Below are 18,975 nucleotides of genomic sequence, written 5' to 3'. Positions count from 1 at the left end.
GATCGTTTCCTTGACCTAAACCCGATCATCTCACTGCCCTAATCCTGATCGTCTCAATGCCCTAATCCTGATCGTCTCACTGCCCTAATCCTGATCGTCTCTCTGCCCGAAAACCTGATCGTCTCACTGCCCTAATCCTGATCGTCTCACAGTCCTAATCCTGATCGTCTCACAGTCCTAATCCTGAGCGTCTCCCTGCCCTAATCTTGATCGACTCCCTGCCCAAATCCTGATCGTCTCAGTGCCCTAATCCTGACCATCTCACAGTCCTAATCCCGATCGTCTCCCTGCCCGAAAACCTGATCGTCTCCCTGCCCTAATCCTGATGGTCTCACTGACCTAATCCTGATGGTCTCACTGCCCAAATCCTGATGGTCTCACTACACTAATCCTGATCGTCTCCCTGCCCTAATCCTGATCGTCTCACTGCCCTAATCCTGATCGTCTCACTGCTCTAATCCTGATTGTCTCACTGCCCTAATCCTGATCGTCTCACTGCCCTAATCCTGATCGTCTCCCTGCCCTAATCCTGATCGTCTCCCTGCCCGAAAACCTGATCGTCTCCCTGCCCTAATCCTGATCGTCTCACTGCCCTAATTCTGACCGTCTACCTGCCCTAATCCTGATCGTCTCACTGCACTAATCCCGGACATTTCACTGTCCTAATCCTGATCGTCACCCTGCCCTAATCCTGATCGTCACCCTGCCCTAATCCTGATCGTCTCCCTGCCCTAATCCTGATCGTCTGCCTGCCCTAATCTTGATCGACCCTCTGCCCTAATCCAGACGTTTCCCTGCCCTAATCCTGAGCGTCTCCCTGCCCTAATCTTGATCGACTCTCTGCCCAAATCCTGATCGTCTCAGTGCCCTAACCCTGATCGTCTCCCTGCCCTAATCCTGATCGTCTACCTGCCCGAAAACCTGACCGTCTCCCTGCCCTAATCCTGACCGTCTCCCTGCCCTAATCCTGACCGTCTCCCTGCCCAAATCCTGATCGTCTTACTGCACTAATCCTGATCGTCTCACTGCTCTTATCCTGATCGTCTCACTGCTCTAATCCTGATCATCTCCCTGCCCTAATCCTGATCGTCTCTCTGCCCTAATCCTGATCGTCTCTCTGCCCTAATCCTGATCGTCTCACTGCCCTAATCCTGACCGTCTCACTGTCGTAATCCTGAATCGTCTTGCTGCCCTAATCCTGATCGTCTCACTGCCCTAATCCTGATCATTTCGCTGCCCTAATCCTGATCGTTTCCTTGACCTAAACCCGATCATCTCACTGCCCTAATCCTGATCGTCTCAATGCCCTAATCCTGATCGTCTCACTGCCCTAATCCTGATCGTCTCTCTGCCCGAAAACCTGATCGTCTCACTGCCCTAATCCTGATCGTCTCACAGTCCTAATCCTGATCGTCTCACAGTCCTAATCCTGAGCGTCTCCCTGCCCTAATCTTGATCGACTCCCTGCCCAAATCCTGATCGTCTCAGTGCCCTAATCCTGACCATCTCACAGTCCTAATCCCGATCGTCTCCCTGCCCGAAAACCTGATCGTCTCCCTGCCCTAATCCTGATGGTCTCACTGACCTAATCCTGATGGTCTCACTGCCCAAATCCTGATGGTCTCACTACACTAATCCTGATCGTCTCCCTGCCCTAATCCTGATCGTCTCACTGCCCTAATCCTGATCGTCTCACTGCTCTAATCCTGATTGTCTAACTGCTCTAATCCTGATCGTCACCCTGCCCTAAACCTGATCGTCTCCCTGCCCTAATCCTGATCGTCTCCCTGCCCGAAAACCTGATCGTCTCCCTGCCCTAATCCTGAGCGTCTCCCTGCCCTAATCTTGATCGACTCTCTGCCCTAATCTTGATCGACCCTCTGCCCGAATCCTGATCGTCTCAGTGCCCTAATCCTGATCATCTCCTTGCCTTAATCATGATCAACTCACTGCCCTAATCCTGATCGTCTCACTGCCCTAATCCTGATCGTCTCACTGCCCTAATTCTGACCGTCTCACTGCCCTAATCCTGATGGTCTCACTACACTAATCCTGATCGTCTCCCTGCCCTAATCCTGATCGTCTCACTGCCCTAATCCTGATCGTCTCACTGCTCTAATCCTGATTGTCTAACTGCTCTAATCCTGATCGTCACCCTGCCCTAAACCTGATCGTCTCCCTGCCCTAATCCTGATCGTCTCCCTGCCCGAAAACCTGATCGTCTCCCTGCCCTAATCCTGAGCGTCTCCCTGCCCTAATCTTGATCGACTCTCTGCCCTAATCTTGATCGACCCTCTGCCCGAATCCTGATCGTCTCAGTGCCCTAATCCTGATCATCTCCTTGCCTTAATCATGATCAACTCACTGCCCTAATCCTGATCGTCTCACTGCCCTAATCCTGATCGTCTCACTGCCCTAATTCTGACCGTCTCACTGCCCTAATCCTGATCGTCTCACTGCTCTAATTCTGACCGTCTACCTGCCCTAATCCTGATCGTCTCACTGCACTAATCCCGGACGTTTCACTGCCCTAATCCTGATCGTTTCCCTGCCCTAATCCTGATCGTCTCCCTGCCCTAATCCTGATCGTCTGCCTGCCCTAATCCTGATCGTCTGCCTGCCCTAATCCTGATCGCCTGCCTGCCCTAATCCTGATCGTCTGCCTGCCCTAATCCTGATCGTCTCCCTGCCCGAAAACCTGATCGTCTCACTGCCCAAATCCTGATCGTCTACCTGCCCTAATCCTGATCGTCTCACTGCACTAATCCCGGACGTTTCACTGCCCTAATCCTGATCGTTTCCCTGCCCTAATCCTGATCGTCACCCTGCCCTAATCCTGATCGTCTCCCTGCCCTAATCCTGATCGTCTGCCTGCCCTAATCCTGATCGCCTGCCTGCCCTAATTCTGATCGTCTCCCTGCCCGAAAACCTGATCGTCTCACTGCCCAAATCCTGATCGTCTCAGTGCCCTAATCCTTATCGTCTCCCTGCCCTAATCCTGATCGTCTCCCTGCCCGAAAACCTGATCGTCTCACTGCCCAAATCCTGATCGTCTCAGTGCCCTAATCCTTATCGTCGCCCTGCCCTAATCCTGACCATCTCACTGCTCTAATCCTGACCGTCTCACTGCTCTAATCCTGACCGTCTCACTGCTCTAATCCTGACCGTCTCACTGCTCTAATCCTGATTGTCTCACTGCCCTAATCCTGTTCGTTTTACGGTCCTAATCCTGATCGACTCGCTGCCCTAATCCTGATCGTCTCACTGCCCTAATCCTACCTGTCTCACTGCCCTAATCTTGATCGTCTCCCTGCCCTAATCCTGATCGTCTCACTGCCCTAATCCTGATCGTCACCCTGCCCTAATCCTGATCGTCACCCTGCCCTAATCCTGATCGTCACCCTGCCCTAATCCTGATCGTCTCCCTGCCCTAATCCTGATCGTCTGCCTGCCCTAATCCTGATCGCCTGCCTGCCCTAATCCTGATCATCTTGCTGCCCTAACCCTGATCGTCTCCCTGCCCTAATCCTGCCCGTCTCCCTGCCCTAATCCTGACCGTCTCACTGCCCTAATCCTGATCGTCTCACTGCCCTAATCCTGATCGTCTCCCTGCCCTAATCCTGATCGTCTCACTGCCCTAATGCTGACCGTCTCACTGTCGTAATCCTGAATCGTCTCCCTGCCCTAACCCTGCCCGTGTCACTGCCCTAATCCTGATCGTCTCACTGCCCTAATCCAGATCGTCTCCCTCCCCAACCCTGCCCGTCTCACTGCCCTAATCCTGATCGACTCACTGCCCTAAACCTGATTGTCTCACTGCCCTAATCCTGATCGTCTCCCTGCCCTAATCCTAATCGTCTCACTGCTCTAATCCTGATCGTCTCACTGCCCTAATCCTACCGTCTCACTGCCCTAATCCTACCGTCTCACTGCCCTAATCTTGATCGTCTCCCTGCCCTAATCCTGATCGTCTCACTGCCCTAATCCTGATCGTCTCCCTGCCCTAATCCTGATCGTCTCACTGCCCTAATCCTACCCGTCTCACTGCCCTAATCTTGATCGTCTCACTGCCCTAATCTTGATCGTCTCCCTGCCCTAATCCTGATCGTCTCACTGCCCTAATCCTACCCGTCTCACTGCCCTAATCCTGATCGTCTCCCTGCCCTAATCCTGATCGTCTCGCTGCCCTAATCCTGATTGTCTCGCTGCCCTAATCCTGATTGTCTCGCTGCCCTAACCCTGATCGTCTCACTGCCCTAATCCTGATCGTCTCCCTGCCCTAATCCTGATCGTCTCACTGCCCTAATGCTGACCGTCTCACTGTCGTAATCCTGAATCGTCTTGCTGCCCTAATCCTGATCGTCTCGCTGCCCTAATCCTGATCGTTTCCTTGACCTGAACCCGATCATCTCACTGGCCTCATCCTGATCGTCTGACTGCCCTATTCCTGATCGTCTCACTGCCCTAATCCTGATCATCTCACTGCCCTAATCCTGCCCGTCTCCCTGCCCTAATCCTGCCCGTCTCCCTGCCCTAATCCTGCCCGTCTCACTGCCCTAATCCTGATCGTCTCACTGCCCTAATCCTGATCGTCTCCCTGCCCGAAAACCTGATCGTCTCACTGCCCTAATCCTGATCGTCTCACAGTCCTAATCCTGATCGTCTCACAGTCCTAATCCTGAGCGTCTCCCTGCCCTAATCTTGATCGACTCTCTGCCCTAATCTTGATCGACTCTCTGCTCAAATCCTGATCGTCTCAGTGCCCTAATCCTGACCGGCTCACTGCCCTAATCCTGATCGTATCACAGTCCTAATCCCGATCGTCTCCCTGCCCGAAAACCTGATCGTCTCCCTGCCCTAATCCTGACCGTCTCCCTGCCCGAAAACCTGATCGTCTCCCTGCCCTAATCCTGACCGTCTCCCTGCCCGAAAACCTGATCGTCTCCCTGCCCTAATCCTGACCGTCTCCCTGCCCGAAAACCTGATCGTCTCCCTGCCCTAATCCTGATCGTTTCGCTGCCCTAACCCTGCCCGTCTCCCTGCCCTAATCCTGATCGTCTCACTGCCCTAATCCTGATCGTCTCACTGCCCTAATCCTGATCGTCTCCCTGCCCTAATCCTACCCGTCCACTGCCCTAATCTTGATCGTCTCCCTGTCGTAATCCTGAATCGTCTTGCTGCCCTAATCCTGATCGTCTCGCTGCCCTAATCCTGATTATTTCGCTGCCCTAATCCTGATCGTTTCCTTGACCTAAACCCGATCATCTCACTGGCCTCATCCTGATTGTCTCACTGCTCTAATCCTGATCGTCTCGCTGCCCTAATCCTGACCGTCTCACATTCCTAATCCAGATCGTCTCAGTGCCCTAATCCTGATCGTCTCACTGCCCTAATCCTGATTGTCTCACTGCTCTAATCCTGATCGTCTCACTGCCCTAATCCTACCCGTCCACTGCCCTAATCCTGATCGTCTCCCTGCCCTAATCCTGATCGTCTCCCTGCCCTAATCCTGATCGACTCACTGCCCTACTCCTGATCGTGTCACAGTTCTAATCCTGATCGTTCCCTTGCCCCAATTCTGATCGTTCCCCTGCCCTAATCCTGATCGTCTCCCTGCCCTAATCCTGATCGTCTACCTGCCCTAATCTGATGGTCTCACTGCCCTAATCCTAATGATCTCCCTGCCCTAATCCTGATCGTCTCACTGTCCTAATCCTGATCGTCTGACTACCCTAATCCTGATTGTCTCCCTGCCCTAATCCTGTATTTCTCACTGCCCTAATCCTGATCTGCTCAGTGTCCTAATCCTGATCGTCTCACTGCCCTAATCCAGATCGTCTCACAGTCCTAATCCTGATCGTCTCAGTGCCCTAATCCTGATTGTCTCACTGCCCAAATCCTGCACGTCTCACTGCCTTAATCCTGATCATCTCCCTGCCCTAATCCTGATCGACTCACTGCCCTAATCCTGATTGTCTCACTACTCTAATCCTGATTGTCTCCCTGCCCTAATCTAGTCCTTCTCACTGCCCTAATATTTTCCCTCTCGCTGTCGTAATCCTGCCTGTCTCACTGCCCTAATCCTGATCGTCTCCCTGCCCTAATCCTGATCGTCTCCTTGTCCTAATCCTGATCGTCTCACTGCCCGAATCCTGATCGTCTCCTTGCCTTAATCCTGATCGTCTCCCTGCCCTAATCCTGATCATCTCGCTGCCCTAACCCTGATCGTCTCACTGCCCTAATCCTGTATTTCTCACTGCCCTAATCCTGATCGTCTCACTGCCGTAATCGTGATCGTCTCACTGCCCTAATATTGTCCCTCTCATTGCCCAAATCCTGATCGTCTCCCTTACCTAATCCTGATCGTCTCCCTTCCCTAATCCTGATCGTCTCACTGCCCTAATCTTGTCCGTCTCACTGCCCTAATCCAGATCGTCTCACTGCCCTAATCCTGATCGTTCCCCTGCCCTAATCCTGATCGTCTCACTGCCTTAATCCTGATCGTCTCCCTGCCCTAATCCTGATCGTCTCACTGCCCGAATCCTGATCGTCTCACTGCCCGAATCCTGATCGTCTCCTTGCCTTAATCCTGATCGTCTCACTGCCCGAATCCTGATCGTCTCCTTGCCTTAATCCTGATCGTCTCACTGCCCTAATCCTGCCCGTCTCACTGCCCTAATATTGTCCCTCTCACTGTCGTAATCCTGCCCATCTCCCTGCCCGAATCCTGATCGTCTCCCTGCCCGAATCCCGATCGTCCCACTGCCTTAATCCTGATCGTCTCCCTGCCCTAATCCTGATCGTCTCCCTGCCCTAATCCTGATCGTCTCCCTGCCCTAATCCTGATCGTCTCACTGCCCTAATCCTGATTGTCTCCCTGCCCTAATCCTGACCGTCTCACTGCCCTAATATTGTCCCTCTCGCTGTCGTAATCCTGCCTGTCTCACTGCCCTAATCCTGATCGTCTCCCTGCCCTAATCCTGATCGTCTCACTGCCCGAATCCTGATCGTCTCCTTGCCTTAATCCTGATCGTCTCACTGCCCGAATCCTGATCGTCTCCTTGCCTTAATCCTGATCGTCTCACTGCCCTAATCCTGATCAACTCACTGCCCTAATCCTGATCATCTCACTGCCCTAATCCCGATCGTCTCACTGCCCTAATCCTGATCGTGTCACAGTTCTAATCCCGATCGTCTCACTGCCCTAATCCTGATCGTTCCCCTGCCCTAATCCTGATCGTCTCCCTGCCCTAATCCTGATCGTCTCACTGCCCTAATCCTGCCCGTCTCACTGCCCTAATATTGTCCCTCTCACTGTCGTAATCCTGCCCATCTCACTGCCCGAATCCTGATCGTCTCCCTGCCCTAATCCCGATCGTCCCACTGCCTTAATCCTGATCGTCTCACTGCCCTAATCCTGATCGTGTCACAGTCCTAATCCTGATCGTCTACCTGCCCTAATCCTGATCGTCTCAGTGCCCTAATCCTGATCGTGTCACAGTCCTAATCATGATCGTCTACCTGCCCTAATCCTGATCGTCTCCCTGCCCTAATCCTGATCGTCTCCCTGCCCTCATCCTGATCGTCTCAGTGCCCTAATCCTGATCGTTTCCCTGCCGTAATCCTGATCGTCTCCCTGCCCTATTCCTGATCGTCTCAGTGCCTAAATCCTGATCATCTCAGTGCCCAAATCCTGATTATTTCCCTGCCCTAATCCTGTATTTCCCACTGCCCTAATCCTGATCTGCTCAGTGTCCTAATCCTGATCAATTCCCTGCCCTAATCCTGATTGTCTCACTGCCCTAATCCAGATCGTCTCACTGCCCTAATCAGGATCGTCTAACTGCATTAATCCTGACCGTCTCACTGCCCTAATCTAGTCCGTCTCACTGCCCTAATCTAGTCCGTCTCACTGCCCTAATCCTGATCGTCGCACTGCCCTAATCCTGATCGTCTCCCTGCCCTAATCCTGATCATCTCCCTGCCCTAATCCTGATCGTCTACCTGCCCGAAAACCTGATCATTTTACTGCCCAAATCCTGATCGTCTCCCTGCCCTAATCTAGTCCGTCTCACTGCCCTAATATTGTCCCTCTCACTGTCGTAATCCTGCCCGTCTCCCTGCCCTAATCCTGATCGTCTCCCAGCCCTAATCCTGATCGTCTCTTTGCCTTAATCCTGATCGTCTCTTTGCCTTAATCCTGATCGACTCACTGTCCTAATCCAGATCGACTCACTGCCCTAATCCAGATCGTCTCACTGCCCTAATCCAGATCGTCTCACTGCCCTAATCCTGATCGTCTCACTGACCTAATCCCGATCGTCTCTCTGCCCTAATCCCGATCGTCTCACTGCCCTAATCTTGATCGTCTCTTTGCCTTAATCCCGATCGTCTCCCTGCCCTAATCCTGATCGTCTCTTTGCCTTAATCCTGATCGACTCACTGTCCTAATCCAGATCGACTCACTGCCCTAATCCAGATCGTCTCACTGCCCTAATCCTGATTGTCTCACTGCCCTAATCCTGACCGTCTCCCTGCCCTAATCCTGATCGTCTCACTGCCCTAATCCAGATCGTCTCCCTGCCCTAATCCTGATCGTCTCACTGCCCTAATCCTGATCGTCTCACTGCCCTAATCCAGATCGTCTCACTGCCCTAATCCAGATCGTCTCACTGCCCTAACCCTGATCGCCTCACTGCCCTAACCCTGATCGCCTCACTGCACTAACCCTGATCGCCTCACTGCCCTAATCCTGATCATCTCCCTGCCCTAATCCTGATCGTCTCACTGCCCTAATCCTGACCATCTCCCTGCCCTAATCCTGATCGTCTCACTGCCCTAATCCTGACCGTCTCACTGCCCTAATCCTGATCATCTCCCTGCCCTAATCCTGATCGTCTCACTGCCCTAACCCTGATCGCCTCACTGCCCTAATCCTGATCATCTCCCTGCCCTAATCCTGATCGTCTCACTGCCCTAATCCTGACCATCTCCCTGCCCTAATCCTGATCGTCTCACTGCCCTAATCCTGACCGTCTCACTGCCCTAATCCTGATCATCTCGCTGCCCTAACCCTGATCGCCTCACTGCCCTAATCCTGATCATCTCCCTGCCCTAATCCTGATCGTCTCACTGCCCTAATCCTGACCATCTCCCTGCCCTAATCCTGATCGTCTCACTGCCCTAATCCTGACCGTCTCACTGCCCTAATCCTGATCATCTCCCTGCCCTAATCCTGATCGTCTCACTGCCCTAACCCTGATCGCCTCACTGCCCTAATCCTGATCATCTCCCTGCCCTAATCCTGAATCGTCTCACTGCCCTAATCCTGATCGTCTCCCTGCCCTAATCCTGACCATCTCCCTGCCCTAATCCTGATCGTCTCTCTGCCCTAATCCTGATCGTCTCACTGCCCTAATCCTGATTGTCTCACTGCCCTAATCCTGATCGTCTCACTGCTCTAATCCTGATCGTCTCACTGCCCTAATCCTGATCGTCTCACTGCCCTAATCCTGATCGTCTCCCTGCCCTAATCCTGACCATCTCCCTGCCCTAATCCTGATCGTCTCCCTGCCCTAATCCTGACCATCTGTCTGTCCAATCCTGTTTCTGTGGGTGTGTAAATTGTGCTATTCCATTGTTACATTTGGGTAGATTTTCGCTGCTCACATTGCTGGCAAAGTTAAAAATCACACAACACCAGGTTATAGTCCAACAGGTTTAATTGGAAGCACTAGCTTTCGGAGCACCGCCCCTTCATCAGGTGGTTGTCCAAAGCTAGTGTGCTTCCAAATAAACCTATTGGACTAATAACCTGGTGTTGTGTGATTTTTAACTTTCCACACCCCAGTCCAACACTGGCAACTCCAAGTGCTGGCAAAGATGATCACCAGGCAGTAGGTGGCAGCAGTACAGCACATGATTTGAGTGGAAATGTTTGTAAACTTTTGGCATTGGAAACTGCTGGAGATTGTTTGCTGTGCTACTATTTTAGTTCAGTTTTTATTCTTATTCTGCTCTGCCTTCTCGGACCTGACATCTCCAGTAAGCCTTCAGTTCGAGTGACTGATGGGAAATGGTTTCCACTCCTTGATGGGTCAGTCAGAGGTTGAGAGAAGGAAACCAGAGGTGTGGCAGGCAGCATTACAAGCAAGTTGCTCCCGATGTGGACCCTCAACACTGAGTAGACAGGACGCCTACTTGTGAAACGCTTCAGAGAACATCTATGGGACACACACAAAACAATCCCACTGCCCCACAGCTGAACACTTTAACTCGCCCAAGCACATACAGGTCCTGGGCCTCCTCCTCTGTCCAACCCTTACCACAACGTTACAGCTTCCTCCTCAGGACCCTCTAAGCACCCGGGATCAATATGGACTTCACCAGTTTCCTCATCCCCCCCCCCCAACCTTATCCTGGATCCAACCCTTCAACTCGGCACCGCCCTCTTGAACGGTCCTGCCTGTCCATTTTCCTTCCCACCTATCTGCTCCACCTTCCTCTCCGACCTATCACCATTACAACCCCCCCACCTTCACCTACCTACTGCATTCCCAGCTCCCTTCCTCCCAGCCCCATCCCCCCCCTCCTGTTTATCTCTTGGCCCACAAGCCTCATTCCTGATGAAGGGCTTGTCCCTGATGCTGCCTGATCGGCTGTGCTTTTGCAGCACCACATTCTCGATTCTGTTCTCCAGTATCTGCAGTCCTCACTTTCTCCTCAAATTACAAACAAATCAGCATCCAGTTTGGGAGCAGGGTAGGCCCCCCCCTGCTCCACCTTTCAGTGAGACTGATCTGATTATAACCTCGACTCTGCGTTCCAGCCTACCTACCCGTGATAACCAACAATCTATCTACCCCTGCCTTACAAGTATTCAACAACCCCATCTTCTCTGCTTTCTGACAAAGTGATTTCCAAAGACCGACGGCCTGATGAGAGAAGGAATTCCCCCTCATAAATGGGAAGGATTTTTATGCAGTGAGTTGTGGTCTGAAGCGTGCTCGCTGAAGGCGTGGTGGAAACTCTCCAAAGGACCTTGAATGGATTTTGAAAAGGAGAAATTTGAAAAAGTGCGGGGAAAGCTGAATTGATTGAATAGCTACCACAGGCATGATGAGCCAATCATCACTGTATCATTGCATGTTACCTGAGGACATACACCATCTTAGTGGGGACCACTGGAAGGATACACTGCCCAATGCTCCTCTGTTGTAACATCAGACTGTAATGATAGCCCTGACACTAATCTACCTGTAAATCCAATATTTGTGCAAAATAAACTGCTGGAATACATGTCTGTTGGATTCTTCAATACCACAATGTCCACTCCCAGTTTCTTGTTATAAGGGATTCCATAAGCATTACTACCTTGGGTAAAATGTTGTGTTTGAGGCAAATTCATACCAGTAGATGGAATCACAATGAAGCCCCGCCCTGGCTTGACCTGATAGTTCTCAACCATCCTGGCCTCTGCTGGCATGGGTTTGCCCATTGCAGGCAGCTGTTGAATATAAGGGAGCGTTCTGGTGCATTAATCTCTCCAAGAACACTTACAAGTGCAATTACTACACTTTTTAAAATTCTATCATGGGATGTGGGGCTGGGGGAGGAGCCGAGCTTGTCGGTACAGGAGGGAGAGGTGGTCATTAGCGAAGTCAGCATTTGTTCAGAACACACAGAATAGATACAATCCAAGGAGAAATAAAAAATTTAAGGGGAGGATCCACACTCAGTTAATTTTAAAAGTTAAAGATAGCATCAACCTTCAGAAAAAGCATATAATTGTGGAAAGACAGGTAGCAGGGGCAGGAGTGGATAGAATGTGGAAAAAAAAGCAAAATGAAGACTAGAAAATTAATAAAGGAAGCAAAAGTCAAAGAAAGAGAGCGAGCTAGCTAAAACTATAAAAACAGATGGCATGAGATTCTATAAATATTTAAAAAGAAAGTTAACAAAGTGAACACTAGTCCTGCAGATGGTGAGTCTGGAGGATTAGTAATGGAAAATAAAATCCGAGATGGCAGATGAGTTGACCAGATCCGTTAGTCTTCACTGTAGAAGGTAGAAGTAACATATCAGGAATATCTGTAAATTAGGAGATGGAAGGAAGGGAGAAACTCAAAGAGCTTACGATTAGCAGGGAAATGTTACTGAGTAAATTGTTGGAGCTGCACGTGGGCATGTTCCTGAGTCTTCATCCTGGGATCGGAAAAGAAGTGGCTTATGTAATGTTGGGACACTTCGGTTTGAATTATCCAAAGTTCTGTCAATCTGGTAAAAGGTTCTGAGGTAAGGTCACAACTCAAAAGGTTAACTGTTTCTACCTCCATACCTGACGAGTATTTCCAGGAGTTGGTGCTGAAATGTCAGGATTCCTGCTTTTCGGATAGCCTCACTGGTTGTTGGTTACCAGCAGTAAAGGCTGGTTAGCGCTATTCTCAGTTGTTCAAAGGAAGGAAAACCAAGCTGCTCCCTCCCACACTCCGTACCCAGATAACATGCCATTTCTGCTTTACATGACAGATTTCTCTCATGTTGAGCTGCGGATCCTCGCACACTTCACCTCAGATCCAGAACTCCTCAAACTTTTCCAGGAGCCTGAACTACCAGACGTGTTCTCCACTCTTGCTTGTCAATGGTAAGTGTGTGATAGCCAATACTTTCCACTTTGAACAATTATAAATGCTCTCATTGGCACGGGTAGTGATAATGTCACTGGACTTGTAGATGCAAGTTATTTTCCTGAGGATCTGGTTCAAATCCCACTGTTAATTAATTATTTTGGAATGGAAAATAAGTCTCAGTAAGTTGTAGAAGCATACCAGGTCCGCTAATGTCCTTTTTGGGAGCAAAATTGGCCATCCTTACCCACACTGGCAAATGTGTGACTCCAGTCTCTCAACAATGTGGTTTTTCTATTAATTGCCCTCCGAAATGGTCTCAGTTAAAATTAAGGGCATTTAGAGAAGGGCAATGAATTCAGATTTTACCAATGCTGCTCCCCCTCCTCTGAACAATACTGATAAACATGCCCCACATTCGGCACAGTCAGGCAGTTACTGGCAAAGGTTAGTTAGCAGAGACCAGCTCTATGCCAGTCCGTTCTGCTGCTACTTGCTACTTAGGTGGTATCAGCTAGGGCTCAGTTCCTCAGGTCAGTGCCAAACTGAAATGCCAGCTGAGATTGTGTGCTCAGAGTCACTGGGGAAGTGGGTTTGAGTACACAGCTTTCAGATGAGGAGACTCACTGACCCAGAAGATAAAATAGAGTATCATAGAAATGTTATAGTGCAGAAGGAGGCCATTTGGCCCATTGTGCCTGCACTGGCTCATCAAATGAGCACTGTTACCTTCTGCCAATCTTCCACTTTTCCCTCATACCCTTGCACATTATTTCAGTCCAAATGACCATTCGATGTCCCTCTTGAATGCCTCAACTGAACCTTCCTCCACCAGGTTTCCAAGCAGCACATTCCATACCCTAACTACTTGCAGAGTGAAAACATTTTTTTCAACTGCCTGATTTTGCAAATCCCTTTCCATCCCTGCCCTTTTGCTCTTGGTCCTTTTATAAGATTTTCCTGAACTACTCCATCCAGCTCACTCATGATGTTGAAAATCTCTATTATCATTTCCTCTCAACCTTCTTCTCTCCACGGCAAACAGTCCCAACCCAGGGTGAGAGGGGAGAGACATAAAAGAGACCTAAGGGGCAACTTTTTCACGCAGAGGGTGGGTACGTGTATGGAATGAGCTGCCAGAGGAAGTGGTGGAGGCTGGTACAATTGTAACATTTAAGAGGCATTTGGATGGGGATATGAATAGGAAGGTTTGGAGGAATATGGGCCGGGTGCTGGCAGGTGGGACTAGATTGGGTTGGGATATCTGGTCAGCATGGACAGGTTGGACCGAAGGGTCTGTTTCTACATCTCTGTGACTTTATGACTCTCCATTCCATCCCCATAACTGAAGCTTTCCATTCCTGGAACCATTCCTGACAAACCATTATTGCACTCTCTCCAATGAGTTCACATCTTTCCTGTAATGTGGTTCCCATAGCTGTACACAACCCTCCAGCTGAAGCCTGAACAGTGTCTTATACAATCCATAGCTGGCACTCACCTGTCTGCTGCAGCTATTTCACTTCATGGCCCTCAATACGGGCACTAACCAACAAGTTCCATCCTCTCCTGACAACATAAAGCCGAGTGATTATTGGCGACGTGTGGAAATCCTTCAACCAAAGAAAGATGAATTCTGGTTCTGGTGGTTTGTATATATCTAACTAATGATATGAAGCGATATCGAGAGCCTGGTTGAGGGATGGTCTCCTAGACATGGTCTAATCTAACATGAGGTGGTGAGACTTTGGCTGGATATTGAGTCGAGTGGAAGGGTCACTATTAAAACAAAATCTTCAGTCTTGGCTGATATTGAGCATTCTGAGTGCTGAAGACCCCCCCCCCCACCCCACCTGGGTGATACAAAACATTCATCACACAAACGTTTTTTTTTTATCTATCCTGGGGTATGGAATCACTGACTGGGCCAGCATTTGATGCTCTTTCCTATTTACCCTTGAGCTTCTAAGTTGCCTTCTTACTGTTCTTGGGGTGTAGGAGCACTCACAAATCTGTTAGGGAGGGATCTCCAGGATATTGACCCAGCAACACTCGAGGACCAGCAATACATTTCCAAATCAGGATGGTGAGGAGCTTGATTGATTGATGTTCCCATGCATCTGCTGCCCTTGTCCTCCAAATGGTAGTGGTTGTGGGTTTGGAAGGTGCTGTCCAAGGACCTTCAGTGAGTTACTGCAACACGACCAGTCGGTATATCTTGAGTGGTTAGGATCTAGAATGCACTGCCTTACAGTGGGGTGGAGGCAGATTCAGGAATAACTTCCCAAAGGGAATTGGATACTTGGGTGAAACAAAAGGATTAACAGTTCGCTGGGGAAAGTGCAGGGAATTTTGGGACTAATTGGATCTTTCTGCCAAAGTGCTAGCACAGGCAGTATGGGTAAAATGGCCTCTTTCTGTGTAGCACCACGCTGTGATACTGTGGTGTTGAAGTTCTAGGCTGTGCTGGGAGCACACTGTACAGTTTCTGATCAACCAATAGAAAGAATCACCAAGGACTTCACAGCAATTGGAAAGATACAGAGTGGGTTTGTTTGATGTCACAAAGGCTTGTCGAGTGAGGAAGAGAGTGTTGAGAGGTTGGGACTTTCTTCACTAAAACTGTGTTGACTTAGAAGAAATATTTGAGTGGCTGAAAGGGTTGTGGTAAGATGGGAAGGACAGCAGTGATAACTGGCTACAGGACTCTGTAGAAGTTCTCCTCATCTCCCCACAGTCAGTCAGAACTTGCTGACATGCAGTGTCAAGGATTATTTTCAGCATTCCCACACTTGTTTGGCCAGGGATTCCTTCAGCTTACCACCAAAGTTCTGATGGGAATCTGTGGGAGATTTCCCCCTCACCAAGGAATTTCAGTCTCATGTGTCCCACCCACCTGGACTATTATAGCTACAGCAACATTGAGGAGTTCAATGCCAATCCACTTGGTTGGCAGCTCTACCACAGCATTCGAAATCCACCCACTCCACCAACGATGCCATGTGTCGACATTAAGGCAACAAAACAACCAGCCATCAGCCTGCTGATCGGCAAAGCAGCAAGATCATTGGGTCACCACCATCTGCAACTATCTGTCCAAGCCCTACCCTGTCTTATTTATCTCCTCTTAACTTGGAACTATTTTCTGGTCTTGCTCAGAGAGGAGATGGGATGGTTACTGTGAGAAACACAATTGTTTGTCTCTTAGCCAGAAGTGGCAAGGATTCCTTCCACTGCATTAATATCCAGTACTACATGCTAAGGAACTCCCTAAGGCTTTCTAAGGCCTTTCACTCAGAAGGTACTGAAGGGTTGGTAAATTATAGGGTGCCTTGGATTGGAAGCTTATCATTGAATGCACGTTGGAAATAGCATGCACATTGCAATTGGTTTGAGGCTGGTAAGAGTGCAATAAGCTTCATAGAGAAAGGCTGAATTCTATTGCCTTTTTTCTGTAATTTGTAAAGTTTTGGAACGTGCAAAGAATAAAGCACCTTTTTTTTAAAAAAATGGGAAAAGATACGTTGTGGGGTTAGGAGGAATAAAGGGAATTAGATAATCGCCTAATGGCATTAGAGAGTAATGTTAAAAGAAAATCATGGGGATTGAATGAAAGTGTCAGGTTAGAAAGGCGTGCTGAGAAACAGCAGCGGATACTAATGGCTCAGTTCTGTAGCAGAAGAATTCTCGGCTGCTTTCAGAATTTATTGTGAGAGGTCGCATTAAATCAAATCAAATCAATTGCAATGGTTAAAGTCTTCTGTTTATGCTAATCATAAGAAATAATCTCCCCGTTCTCTCCCAAATCCATTAAAAATGCGATCCCAGCCTGTAATTTTTCTGTAATAATCTATAGCTGGCTGGTGGAAACACTAACCTGAGCTGACCTTTAAAGGGTTGTTCTGTCATTCAGTGAGTTGAGGGGGAGCTGCACTGTCGCAGTTGCTGTCTGTCAATTGAAACAACAAACCAATGTCCCTTTGGATGTAGTGGGTTCCATATCACTATCTTATGAAGAACATGAGAATTCTATCTGTTGCCCTGGTCAATACATACTCACTGAACAACATATCTAATACAGATTTACCCGGTCATTATCAGACAACTGTTTGCAAGATCCTGTTGAGCATTGATGTGATTTCTTTGCTTACCTGCTACTCTGCAAGTATACTTCATTGGCTGTGAAACTCTTTGGGATATCCTGAGGTTGTGAGAGGTGCTACATAACTGCAAGCTTTTTTTATCCCCCTGGGTAGCAAGACACCTGCAAAATATTAGCAAATCCTGCCCCCACCCCCAATCAGGGGGTTGTAGGAGTGATATTACTGAGGGCTGATCCAGGAGATACGTTGCACCACATGTAGCTGGGTGCTTATTTATGAAGGCCCCAAGCCTGCTCAGCCATTCAATACGATCTGATTGTAACCTCAAATCCATGTTCCCACCCTAACCTTTCACCCTGTTGCTTAACAAGAACCTATCTACTTTTGCCTTAAAAATATTCAGTGACTTTGCTTCACCACCTTTTCAGGCAGAGAATTTCAAAGACACTGAAACTTCTGAGGAGTTAAGAAAATTGTCTCATCTCTCCCTTAAATGGGCAACTCCTGAGTTTTAAACAACAAACCCCTAGTCTTAGTGAAAACAACAAATACTGGCCATCACAGCTTCAGCTCTGGAGAAGAGTGATCTAGCCTCGAAACATTAGCTTGTTCTCTCTCTGTGCACAATGCCTGACCCACTGTGATCTCCAGCATTTGTTGTTTTCAGTACAGATTCCAGCTTATGCAGTAATTTGCTCCAAACCCCTAGTCTTCGATTCTCCTACAAGAGGAAACATTGTCTCTACATCCACTCAGTCAAGACCCCTCAGAATCTTACATGATTTGTTTTTCCTAACTTCTCCAGTGCCCCACGTTCTTTTCACAGCATGGAAACCAGATTATGCACAGTGCTTCAAATACTGTGAAACAAAGGTTTTTTTACAAGTTTAATTATCCTGAGCCGGAGGTTAGGGGCTGTTCCATTGCTGCATGACATTAACTCCATTCAAGACCCATAAGCGGTTGAGTGGCACTAAAATTGTGAATATTATTATCCTCACATGGCCACATGTAAGAGAGGATTCCCCTGGGATAAATTGCAGACAAAGTAGAAAGAAGCCTAAAAGGCTGTCAAGATAATGATGCTATCGTAAATGGCACAATTGCACTGCATAAGCAGTCGGTGATCACACGTACCTCTGCCTATGATGAGCTGTGGAGAAATTGTGTCAGCATTTTCAGGACGTGAGAGCCTATTGCCCAGACCAACAATTTCTGGGTTGCTAAGTAACCATAAACGAATCGGTAGCCTTGTCAGCATGATACCTGAGGTCAGTGAGCAACCAGAGGAAAAGCTTAAGAGATAATACAAAGAAGGCTTGCATTTATCTAACACCTTCAGGCTCTCCTCAAGTGCTTTACAGCTAATGAAATACTTTTTAAAGGTGTTGTTGTAAAGTAGGAAATGCAGCAGTCAACTTGTGCTCTTCCAGCACCAAGTACTTCAGAGATTAGATTACCTACAATGTGGAAAAAGGCCCTTCGGCCCAATAAGTCCACACTGACCCTCCGAAGAGAAACCCACCAAGACCCATTCCCCTACATTCCCCCCTGGCTAATGCACCTAACACTATGTGCAATTTAGCATGGCCAATTCACCTGACCTGCACATCTTTGGACTGTGGGAGGAAACCGGAGCACCCGGAGGAAACCCACATAGACATGGGGAGAATGTGCAAACTCCACACAGACAGTTGCCCAAGGTTGGAATTGAGCCTGGGTCCCTGGCGCTGTGAGGCAGCAGTGCTAACCACTGAGCTACCGTACCACCCCCATTTTAGCGCAGAAGTCTGGGGCAGTGCAGAGGGAGTGCTGCATGGTCATAGGTGCCAACTTTCACAGCAGATCCTAAACAAAGGCTCTATCAGCTCTTTGATGTGCACACAAAATCTCTTTACACTATATCTTTCTTTATTCTCCTTTGTGTTAAATGATTCAAAATGGTGTCATACAGCAACAAATGAAAGCTTTTCACTGTAATTTATTATATTCTTTCTGTAATATACGCATGACAAAATCAAAACCAAATAAGTCATGGCAGCATCTCAAAGGAAAATGAATGATTTTCGTTGGCTTCTCGACCAATATTTGTTCCCATATCAATATCAGTCAGAAAAATTTGACAATCTGTTTAGCTGTTTGTCGGATCTTCCTGTGCATAAGTATCTCTGGGGCAATCACTCAGGAGACAGGTTTTTCTTCCTCTGTCTGAATCCCCTTGAGTATAAATACTTCAGGCCATTTGG

General features: G+C 48.7%; 1 protein-coding gene across 1 annotated transcript in view; it reads left to right on the top strand.

Annotated features, from left to right (window-relative positions):
- poln (polymerase (DNA directed) nu) overlaps positions 1-18,975 on the top strand; it is a 278,171-nt gene that overhangs the window by 179,877 nt on the left and 79,319 nt on the right. The window contains exon 7 of the mRNA XM_072592605.1: positions 12,529-12,643. Within this exon, the coding sequence (XP_072448706.1) occupies positions 12,529-12,643 (115 nt within the window). The remainder of the gene's footprint in view (positions 1-12,528; positions 12,644-18,975) is intronic.

This window comes from Chiloscyllium punctatum, chromosome 2, assembly GCF_047496795.1.
Source record: "Chiloscyllium punctatum isolate Juve2018m chromosome 2, sChiPun1.3, whole genome shotgun sequence".
NCBI classification, from domain to species: Eukaryota; Metazoa; Chordata; class Chondrichthyes; order Orectolobiformes; family Hemiscylliidae; genus Chiloscyllium; species Chiloscyllium punctatum.
Note: the sequence above shows the minus strand (reverse complement) of the source record. Positions and strands in the feature narration are given on the sequence as shown.